General features: G+C 30.8%; 1 protein-coding gene across 5 annotated transcripts; it reads left to right on the forward strand.

Moving 5' to 3' along the window:
* The first annotated feature begins 200 nt into the window (after positions 1–200).
* Positions 201–10,713, forward strand: LOC122535644 (endochitinase). 5 transcript variants are annotated; one of them, XM_043667346.1, is made up of 10 exons: positions 201–378; positions 5,340–5,411; positions 5,756–6,097; positions 6,836–7,058; positions 7,116–7,239; positions 8,021–8,218; positions 8,296–8,377; positions 8,591–8,802; positions 9,369–9,707; positions 9,921–10,713. In XM_043667346.1, exons 2-10 carry the CDS (start codon positions 5,348–5,350, stop codon positions 10,044–10,046), a joined length of 1,710 nt encoding a protein of 569 aa, XP_043523281.1. In that variant the 5' UTR covers positions 201–378; positions 5,340–5,347; the 3' UTR covers positions 10,047–10,713. The 5 variants fall into 5 exon arrangements, with proteins under 5 accessions (XP_043523281.1, XP_043523280.1, XP_043523282.1 ...); XM_043667345.1 differs by lacking the exon at positions 201–378 and adding an exon at positions 4,794–5,072; XM_043667347.1 differs by lacking the exon at positions 201–378 and adding an exon at positions 4,795–5,248 and having other exon boundaries at positions 5,322–5,411.
* Positions 10,714–12,071: the final 1,358 nt, after the last annotated feature.

A 12,071-nucleotide genomic window follows, 5' to 3' on the forward strand; every position in this document is an offset into this window, starting at 1 on the left:
ACCGTAATCTCGAGAAAGAAACGAGTAAAACTCTCGTCGATCGTGTATAGTGAATTATAAGTTGACAAGACATAAATCGAGAAGAACGAAACCGGGTGTAAGGGAAGGATAGGGAAGAGCATCGAGACAAAGGGATCGATGACGAATCGAAGGAGTCGAAAGAGTCGGTTCTGATGAGAAGCGAGATATCAATTGTGATAGATCGTGATCGTCGCGCGATCATCCTCCTCGCAGTTGTCGGGAGGCAGAGGGTCGACGAACCAACCAATCGTGCCAGGCCCCTTGCACCTGAATTCTAATGAGGTTCATCTGGGTATATATGAGAGCTTAACCTCAGTCGAAGCCACGATTTTTCTGAGTTACCCGCTTGTCGTGAAGGTGAGTCCTCCTTTTTTTTTTTTTTTTATTTCTCTGTCAACGTCATTTCAACCAGTTCACCTCTGACATTGCTGTTAATTTCTCCTATATTTGACAAAAGCCGCGACTTTGGCGAATATTTGTTACTGGATTTAGGTAACATTATCACTAACTTATTTTATATTTATAACGCTGATTTTTTAATACGTTAATTGCCGCGATAGTCACCGATAATTGATGTTTTTAGAATAAATAAAATAAGACGCGCATCATCGATAGCAGAATTTTAAATAATTAAGTAATTAGATAGTGTCATAAAATATTTTAAGATTTATTATTTTATATTATTTTAAGATCATTTATTTTATATTTTGAGGGACATTTTATTGTAACATAATTTTTTAAGAAAGTTAAATATTTCGCCCCATAGATAAAACATACGAATTTTGCGTTGCAATGGTAATTAATATTCATTTTCATATTTTCACAATTAGATCAATGCTTATTAAAGTATCAAAATTTTGTAGTCTTTGTCATCGTTATCTCACGTTGTGTTGCAACGTGTTACAGTAAATAGTACACCGTACTTGAAGTATAACTTGTATAGCTTTATAGTAAGTACGTAATTCCAGTTAACGATAAGATGGTATCAATTACTATCGTTTCGGATAATCTATCGCAATAAATGAAACATGGAATTGGAAAAAGAGTTGTTTCTTACAATTTTGTAAAGCAATCAATCATGATTCGAAAGCATTTCTAACAAAAAAGACAATCGAGAGAAATACTTAGAATCTTCATGAAAACATCCATTGTTTCGTTGAAACTTTGCAAATTAATTAACAGTTGAATCAAGCCACGATTTGAGAATATTTCTAAGGTAATTCCATGCCTAGTCAACTGAAATCACATTCTTAAAATCTTCGTCACTACTTTTTCAAAATATGGGATACTTTTCCTTCGAACAGACACTGCAAACACTTCTACCAGCGAACTAAGTGTTCGACTACGCATAAAAATGGACGGATATTTATGTCAACTTTTCTCAACGATCTCTTTAAGCGATATTTGTACGAAGTCCCTGGAATTTTGTCGCGATCGTTGACACGTCACACGGTCTGTCGTTCTCTCCCTTCGTTTCCATTTTCTTTTATTCTTCTTCTCGATCCGCGACTCGAAGGTCAACCTGCGTAGGGTTCGGGTGAGTCGAAAAATTTCCAGTAGTCTCATATTCGTACCTAAGAATGCAAAAGAATAAGATTGCAAAATTCAATTGTTATTTTCTATTCTATTAGTTATCTGGTATAGAGCACGTTTGCACGTAGAATAATTAACACGTTGATTGTCATAACGGTTATCGGTTATTTCTGTTTCTACAAATATTTTAGTCTCGTTACATTTTTCCTTTTTCAGTCATTTTCGACTTGTCAGTAGTATTTTTACCAGCAAATTTATTAATTTCGTCCCAATTGTCAACGTATTAATCATTGTTGTCGTAATACTGTTTGTATGATTTGTATTAAGTAACAAGGACTTGGAATCAATCGATTAGATATCGCTGAGAATGTCGGTCACGTAAGATTAAGTGGAAGGTTATCGCCTATAGATTTTTTTTATGCTCGCGAGCTAATCATATCGACAAAGCACAGTATCTAAAGTGCACACCATACCTAACTTGCTGCATACCTATACAGCAGGAAGAACCTCGCAAGACAAAGAATAAGAGAACTAACTTAGTCTCTTCTTCTTCGATTCATTTCTAGAATACTGATTCGCGATCGTCAATGAAGATGCACCACTTGAATTACTTAATTCATATTGTTGTACCATTGGATCATAACAATTTAGAGTTAAAACATAAATGGTTTTAAAATTTTTAATTTAATCGAATTTTATTGCTAATCTTTTATGTTCAATGTAAAATACAGAATAAATCATAACTTATGACAGCTTAGGACAGAGATTAGAATGACATTTCAAGTAGTCTTGAGTAATATAAGAAAAGCGAATATATTGTCAGTCTAATTTTTGTATTTTCAATAATTTGCTTAGTATATCTAAAGATTGAATTGAGATTTTGGTGACTTTACTATCTACTATCCAAAACTGAATCAGATCGAATTTTTAAAACCATTCATTTCAAACCGTGAAAAGTGGCCATCATTTTCGAGGATATTTAACAGATGAAATTAATTTGTGCTTAATTTCTTCCATCAAAATATAAAAACCACATAAAAATACGCAGTCTAGTCACAATAAAATTTGACCACCTCTGCTACACAATATTTACATTCTCATTCACTCAAAAAGTGATAAAAAGTCCTGCGATTCCAGAATTCTTTCAAAAAAGGCCGACATAATAAATGTTATCGCGAAACGGCTTAAGCCATTGGTTCCAAGAGGAACAAAGTATCATAAAAAGACCAGCGGAATGTTAACAATACGAGTTATTATCTCGGTGAAAAAGAAGATTCACCGGGTATGGGTCCGCGGCGTTTGTATTCGCTGTACAGTCTGTGGAATAGTAGTCGAAGGACCCGATGCAGCCAGCATTTTAATTCGCGGTCCTACCTCTACCTCCGGTATCTTTCTTTCTATTTTTCGCAGTCCAGGACCATTATCTAGCTCTTTCATTTCAAATCCAAGGACGATCTCTGATCCGCTTTTATATATTTGTTCTTCGTTCTTCGTCCTGCTACTTTTTTATTTTTCAATGTCCAATTGTTATTTTGCGAGACAATGGCCTGCGAACAATTGATTTGATCGTGAATCAATTGTAAATAATTCTCGAAAATTAACGGCGAAGAATCGGATTTTTATTACTGGTGATAGTTAATCCTCTATCGATTTATAATTTATAATATAGTGAAAGTTACGTATTCATATACATATACTCTATGGTGCATAAATAATTGGACACTTAGTGCCTTATTTTATCAAAAAATTATTTAGTTTTCTTAGTTACGATTCTCCTATTAAATTGAATTAATTTTCTACATCTTATTATAACCAAGATAAATTCAAATATTCTTCTAAATGTAATCTGAAGCAAAGAGCATGAACTCAAGTTCTGTATTAATTTTTAATTAATAACTGACTGATTTTATAAGATTTCTATAAATTTCTGAAAGATGTCTCAACCTTGAACAAATGTACTTAAAGTTAGTGTCTCTTCAGTCACTTTAAATTATTGCTTTTTCATTTATAATTGATATTAGCTATTCTACTGTGTATCTTACAATTAAATTAAAAATATTCGTTCAGTTGTACTTGATCTATTTACAATAATTCAGAATTGTCCAAATATTTATTCAATAATGTATATTAGATAGTATACATTTCGAAAATATCACTATTTGTAATAATTATTAATTCCCAGATATTAAATAGGCACAACTCTTTTTCCTTTGATAAAGTAATTTTTTCCCTCATGAATAGAATTTTAGTTTATCTGTGATATAGAGCATTTTCGAAAATTTCTCAGTCTTGAAATTTTTATTCGTTCGTTATTTTGCAACGTCCTCGATGTCGACCAGCAAAGAAGTGAACTTCGGTTTTTACGAGCACGTTTCCGTAACTTGACTTCACGTTAATGACTTTTATCGATAAAGCAGACTTTAAAAAGAATATGTGACTTTTACAGTCCGGACCATTTCAGACGCGGACATCGCATAATATCGTCTTAATTTTCGGTCCTCGGGTTCGAAATTTTAAAAGATGCTTGAACTTTTAGTATTTTGTATATCGAGCCTCTTGCAAACTTGTTTTCGTCTCAATCCGAACGAAGACGTGGCTCGACGAATTTTTATGCGTGTATAAACAATTTTAAAGTTGCAACATTGTGCATTATTGCGACAAAATGCATGAAATATAAAAGAATATGTCAAATATTTAATCTAACACTCTCTGATATAAAATAATTTTTCCGTTTCTTTAATTACAGTCGTATTAATTGTATTTATAATTAATATGTGCATAAAAATCCGTAGTTAATTACAAAAAATTGATGCACTGACGATTTGAATTTTCTTTCAAATCTAGAATCCTTAAATTCTTTTCGATGTAAATGTTTTGTTAAACAACTTTCGAAAATATAAATAATTAGACTACCAAACGATGATATTCAGCATGAATGTAAGAAACAAAGCCTGAGCAAAAGTTCCTTATTGTTATTAAGGTATTTAATGCAAATTCAAGATTTCACAAACAGAATTTAAAAAATAGGATATGATCATTGTCAATTAATTCGGCAGATTTCGGCTGAAGAATGAAATGTTAGAAAACAAAGTAGTTGCTTACGTTCAAAAGAATTGGGCCGAAATTTAGGGAAGCTAAATAAAAAACGACGTAATTGGAAGACGAACGAAGTAAAAAGTATTATTCAAAGCTCGTCGCCAAACGTAAAAGAAAACGGTACGCGTCAACATAACAGTATTAAACCAACCGTGCAAGCGAATCGAGTTTAGTAAACGAGACGCGATCCATTCGATTGTCGAACGAGATTCCTCGCGTGAACAACCGACGAGTTCAAGATCAAGATCAAAATACAACGGGAACAACACGAGATTGTTCGGGGAAAAAACACTTCACAAAGATATTGCGGTATTTGCTTTGCTGGAAACCGGTCGGCTCGGATCGTTCACCGTTTGAAGAACGACGTGTTTCGATGAAACGGTCACTTTGCCCGCTATTCGGTACAGCTAATCAACCGACCGGTAGATCGTTCGTCTTTTAAAGACGTCTCGATACAGAATCAGCAGACGTTCGTACTGCCAAGCGCCGATTAACACGCGAAACTTGTTTCCAACAAGTTGCAATTTTTCAATACATGGATAACGTGTTTGCTGGAAGAATATTTAATTTGGCATAATTGGTGTATTGTTATAGCATAGTGAGTGAGATATTGGAACGTTCTGGCGAAGTATATTGATCAATTCGAACAAATTGCCACGGTGAAATTGTAGTTTAAATCTTTTTTACAGATTTCAAGATGTCATTAGGAAAGAATTTTCTAGTACTTCCCTTATTACTTGTGGTTCTTATCTATACGACAGGTAAACGCATTATAAAGATATTTCTGATAAAGCTAGAAAAACATTTTCAATGTTCGAAGTACAGTTATAGCGAAAAGCACAACTAAGCCAGTAATCACAGTATTTTACATAAATCCTTTTTTATTTTCGTTAATATTAAATGAACGTAATATTGTGTGCTTAAAACCAATGTTATAAATTCTTTAATATTGTAAATGAAAAATATTTGTAACTTTGAAAAGTTGTTTAGATTAGCATTAAATATTTAAGAACTAGTGGCATGTATTTTTAATGTACTTTAATGCGCAAGATTTACGTGAATTTTCTATACTGCTCTTCATCGTAAATGACGTGATTTCCAAAAGTTTCAGCAAACCAACCTCCGAGAATAGTTTGTTACTTCAGCAACTGGGCGATTTATCGTCCGGATGTCGGCAGTTACAAAATAGATGATATTCCGGCTGATTTGTGTACCCACCTCATTTACTCATTTATCGGGGTTAGCAATGTCACTTGGGAGGTACTTGTCTTGGATCCAGAACTAGACATTGATAAGGGCAATTTCTTAGCCTTCACCAATCTCAAATCTAAGTATCCTCATTTGAAAACCTCCGTGGCTATTGGTGGTTGGGGAGAAGGTGGCAGAAAATACAGTGCCCTGGTCAGCTCAAAAGAAAGGCGCGATACTTTCGTCAAAAGTATAGTTGGTGAGTAAAATGGTGGGAAATCTCAAGTTGTACAACAATTTTATTTTAATTATTTCTGTTACCGTCTTTACTATTTCATCAATATATTAGAAAAATACCGAGTGGCCTATTTATAACAATTATTAGTTTTAGATTTTAATATGGAATAAATATGTAGTTACAATTAATTAAACGTATAAATTATATATATATAATGTCCAAAATAAAAAAATAGATCAATTAAACACAATGCCACATAACATAAACCTCTATGTTTCTACTTGCTCGTGATGAGATTCTTTATTACTAGGAACTAAATTCGATAAAAATATAATCAAATATTTTATATATACAAATAATGAATCAAAGAAAAAAATAATCCTGAGCGAAAAATGTTGAACCGAACTAATATAGTTTTAGAAAAAAATGGTGAAAATTAGTTTTAAATGACAATTAAAAATTTAAAAGCTATTGTGTTTGAAAAAATTAATAAATAATAATTCAATGATGCACAGCATCCAACAAGTACATAAAGACTTGTTATTTTCAACGATAATATAACGAGAACTTTTTGCAAGTACAGCTAACAACCATAGAAAGGTTAATATCAGTTTTTTGTTTTTTTTTTTTTTCGAAAACACAAATATAAAATATGAAAGTAATATCCAATAGTGTTGTAATATTAATATAACATACGAGTTGGTTTTATATGAAACGTAACTCCTATGTTGCTATTATTTTTTTTCTTTTTTTTATCAGAATTCATAGATAAATATAGTTTTGACGGTTTGGATCTTGATTGGGAATATCCTGGCGCCTCTGACAGAGGTGGCAAATTCTCCGACAAGGACAATTTCTTCTACTTCGTCGAAGAATTGAGACGCGCTTTTAACAAAGAACACAAAGGATGGGAGCTAACTATAGCGGTACCATTGGCAAAATTCCGACTAGACGAAGGTTACCATGTACCAGAACTGTGCGAGTAAGTGAATTAATAAAATTTCTGTTATCGCGTTTGAGTAAAAGAATATTCTCATAGACTTATGGATGCCGTCCACGTAATGGCTTACGATCTTCGTGGCAACTGGGCTGGATTCGCTGATGTACATAGTCCACTTTATCGTCGACCGCACGATCAATGGGCATACGAGAAATTGAATGTGGTAAGAATTTCAAAAGATGTATGTTTTTACTATTAGACTTAATATCTATCCACATCACTGATAAGATAGCTCGAGATTTCCTCAAAGTAAAAAGTCTTTTCATATTTATTTACAGAAGCTAAATTTAATGTACATATGCCATGTCTGTTACAAATATTTATACAATTTTACATGTTTTCTGACAAGAGAAATATAATCTAAACAGAGATCCGTTTCAATTATCAATAGACTATGAATTTTTGCATGTAATGGAAAAAAATTATAGAAAATATTAAAATATACTAGGATTTTCTATAATATTTAGTATATAAAACAATTTTTCATTGATTTTTAATTACATGCTCAAAGATACGAATTTACATAAAAATTTACAGTTCAATTATCAAATATTGGAAGCTCAATTATCAAATGTAGATCTTTTCTTTATATGGTGGAAGGTATCATGTGAAAGATGTTAATGTTGAAGAAAATGAAGAAATCGATATTTTACTTATCATCGTATTCTAATAAATTCATTTTCTTATTACTGAAACAATTATCATTTACATAGTGCAGAAGGGGGGATACATCTTTGATTATATTTTATTTCAATTTATTAGGTTAAATTTAATAGTTCAATTATTTCGCCGTGTAATCTTGTAAATAAAAAGAGACCTAGGTGTACTATATTTTAGGTGTTTTATATATTTTTGCATATTATATGAATTTCTATGAATTTTTACATTTTTTAATCTCCCAATGATACGTAAATATCTACAGTTTATATGACTTTTGTTCTTAGAACGATGGTCTTCGACTTTGGGAGGAAAAAGGCTGTCCTGCTAAAAAACTGATCCTTGGAATTCCATTATATGGACGTACATTCACCCTTAGTTCAAGTAACACCAATTACGAGCCAGGCACTTACATTAATAAAGAGGCTGGTGGTGGTAATCCTGGGAACTACACGCAAGCTAAGGGATTCCTTTCTTACTACGAAGTACGATCAATAAATGTCAACTATTACATTTCTTATAGTTTTGTTCTTCGAAAATAATCGAAAATATCTGTTTGAAGATCTGTCAGAGCCTGCAAGCTCCAAGTAGTAACTGGACCCAAAAATTCGACAATATTGGCAAAGTTCCATACATGTATCAAGGTATATATGTACATACATATGTACGTGAGTCACAAAAATATTCTAACTATTCACTATGAACAATTGGTATTATTTTACAATATGAAGTGATATATGTTGAAATAAATGAGACTTGTTAATTAATTAGGTTAATTATTAAATTCTCGTTGACAAAAATTTTGAAATTTGCATTAGTAAATAACATTGATAATATTTAATCGTCAATAATCACAGGAACACAGTGGGTTGGTTATGAAAACGAAGAAAGTGTGAAATACAAAATCGATTTCTTAAAGAATTCTGGATATGGTGGCGCCATGGTTTGGGCCATCGACATGGACGATTTTCAAGGACTTTGCGGTCAAATTAATCCTCTGATGAATATCATTTACCAAGGCTTGAAAGGATATAACGTACCAAACAAAGACTTCCATACCACTCCTACAGTAAATAATTATTTTATTTTATTCGATATGTTAACAGTAATAATTCAATTAATTTGTAATCTAATATATCCTCACAAATCGTCATATACCAAAACACGAAATTATTGATTAACAGTTATCGATTACTGACATTTCTATTCTTATAAATGTGTTTCACTCTTGCTACGTTCTTTCTATCATTTTCACTTTAAGTAATATTTTTTTAATGATAATATACCTATATCTTATATTTTAACAAGACACGTATAGAAGAAGTTTTATTGGTATATACGATTTCCCGCTCGAATTCTATATTTAAAGTTCTTTTTCTTTTAATTTCCTCCTTACTTACTAAAATAAGAGCAAGATTATAATATAAAAATTCAAATATAAAATTCGTATAATCTTTATTTTTAAAAGTGAATAAATTTAAACAGAAATTCAATGTAGTATAAGAGGATCGTGGCAGGATTGAAATAACATGCATATCGTCGACAAACAGACTTGAGATAAAAGAAATGACTAGATAATATTGTAAAATACGCTTTCTTTACACTTTCTTTATTATAACGTTCGTCTTTTTTTAGCCTGATTGGGCAAAACCACCGAGTACCACGTCGTCAGATAATATTCAGACTACTCGAAGTACTCAATCTACTGTTCAATCTACTCCATCAATGAACAATCCCACTCAAAGTACTCAATCTACTTCATCTACGAAACAGCCTACTCAAAATACTCAGTCTAGTACTCAATCTACTCTACCTACGAAGAACCCTACTCAATCTACCTCATCTACTTCTTGCACTGCAGGAGAGGTAGATAAATCTGAATCTACCCAACAACCGATAAATGTTGGTGGCGAAGCGGAGAATATCGATTGTGAAAATGCTGATAAATTCATTCCGTCTAAAGACTGCCGCTTTGTAAGTACAAATGCTGAAGAATATAGTTAAAAAAGTTTTATTCAATAATATATTTTAGTAATATATATTTATATTTAATAACATATTTTTAATATGGTAACATTAATCTCATATATTTTATGTATTAACAATTTATAAATAATTTCATAAACTTGAAAAATTCTGTACATCGTGTACCTACGTACATACATATTTATATAATTTTTGTTCCAGTATTACGAATGTGCTCATGGGACACCAGTGAAGTTCACGTGCCCCAACAACTTAATTTGGAACACAAGGAACAATATCTGTGATTGGCCATTCAATGCTGATCGAGAAGAGTGCCGATTTGAATAAAATTTCGAGATTGGGACGCGTTGAAAAAATTTGATCGTGATATTTGAATGTGGGCCAAATAATCGCTACATCTTGCTACCGAAAGTGTGATATGCAGTAAATTACGACTATGTATTATCTTATTCATTCATATATCATAATCGTATGTTGTAAGACGTATCTGACGATGAATATTCAATAAACATCACGTCATTTATAAAAACAATTTACAAAATATCATGTTGTATCATTGATTAACTAGGATAGAAGAGACATCTAATGCTTTTCCGTGTCCTATGTTATGTTTTACATTTTTGTGTCACACTTTATCATATTCGAATTAGGCAGGTTTTACACCGTGGCACTATTAATAATAAGAATCAAAATCAGAAATTGTAAATAATGTTGTTACGTCCACACTGAAAATTATTTATTGAACTGAACATGAACGCTTTATTACTTGCAAAACTGTTCTTGAGAGACTTAATAATTAACTATAATATAATTATTTCCCAAATTAGCATTATATGCCACAAACGCTATATGTCACAGATGTAAACTAGCATTTAGTATATCTCAACAGAATTATAAGTTAAATCTAACCGTGTAAACGTAGTTTCACTTTGTAAAAAATATAGAAATTACAGTATTGTTGCCTTAAATAAATGGAAGCTATGAAACAATAAAACTGTAAAATTACTGATTACTGAATAGAAAAAGTGTTTTCTGAAGTATTGACAAAGAATATCACCTGCTGTGCAAAACTGACTTTACTTGAAGGTTGAGCAGGAAAAAAGTCATTATAAGTTGAAGCTTCATCGTGTGCACATCGACTGAAATTTCTAAGTAAGTGTTTAAATAATATTTTTGAATATTCTAATTGTTTAACATTATCTAATATTACTAATAATTTACTTGCAACAATTAAATAATAAATGCTGTAATGTTTCTAAGTGTTATTTAAAATTTTTAACCAATAATGTATAAGAATCTTGAACAATGTACTTAAGAAAATAATGACTTTGACTTATTAAATGAAATGATTAATTTAATTGTTTAATCGTAATGTAATAGTTGTAAAAATTATTAAACAATGTCTATAAATAGTGTAGAAATAATTTAATTGTTTTAAATGAATTATTCAAACTGTAAAATAATGCATTTCAATGATATTTTTGTATATTAACAATTTTAACTATTTACTTATAACATTTGAATCAGCGATTGAATTCCCAAACATTATTTTATAGATTCAGTAATTCATTTATAATAATTAAATTATTTTATTTGCAATAACGGAAAAGATAGTTAGATATTTATTCCTGTCCGAAACAATAAACGAGCGAAAAATTTTTATACGTTGCGCTTATGTGTTACTCTGAAACGATGATGACTGCTTAACTTGATTTTTGACTACATAACTTTTCTCTACATAAATTTCTATTTAATATACATATCAATGCAGTTATAATATAAAAATTGATATCATGTAAATTTAATTTTAGCCAATAAAAATTTAATAAATTATTACATTTAACATTGTAACATAATCATGAAAGAGCAATTTTGCGATAAAAATGTAAAAACTATTAAATTATTGATTAGTATAATAAAAAAACTGTTCTTCGAAATACTAAAAAATTATCAATTGTTTCTGATCACTGTCGACCAAAACATTACATTAACTTTGAGCGGTACGGAAACTCATTACCAATTAAACTTCCGTCCATGTGCACCTCGACCAAATTTTAGAAGTAAATTTTCAAATAATATTTCTGAATATTCTAATTGTTTAAACCTTATTTAATATTCCTAATAATTTACTTGCAATAATTAAATAATAAATTCACTTTTATAATTGTTTAAACATTATCTAATATTTGTAATAATTTATTTGTAATAATTAAACAACAAATTCCCTTTTATAACATTTCCATCAACTATTTAAAATTTTTAATCTATCATTTGTAGCGATCGAGTCACTAATATGTTTCTGCGAAATTTTAATAAACTGTTCTTCGTCGATCGATTAACGCAGGTATATTT

This window comes from Frieseomelitta varia, unplaced genomic scaffold (assembly GCF_011392965.1).
Source record: "Frieseomelitta varia isolate USP_RPSP 00005682 unplaced genomic scaffold, Fvar_1.2 scaffold_751, whole genome shotgun sequence".
Lineage (NCBI taxonomy): Eukaryota > Metazoa > Arthropoda > Insecta > Hymenoptera > Apidae > Frieseomelitta > Frieseomelitta varia.

Excerpts from the sequence above, each read along its gene's own strand:
- LOC122535644 (XM_043667345.1), top strand. The coding sequence starts at position 5,024 with ATGAAACGGTCACTTTGCCCGCTATTCGGTACAGCTAATCAACCGACC. Across the intron at positions 8,219-8,295 it reads GATTCCTTTCTTACTACGAA|ATCTGTCAGAGCCTGCAAGC; the intron begins GTACGATCAATA and ends ATCTGTTTGAAG. Across the intron at positions 8,803-9,368 it reads ACTTCCATACCACTCCTACA|CCTGATTGGGCAAAACCACC; the intron begins GTAAATAATTAT and ends GTCTTTTTTTAG.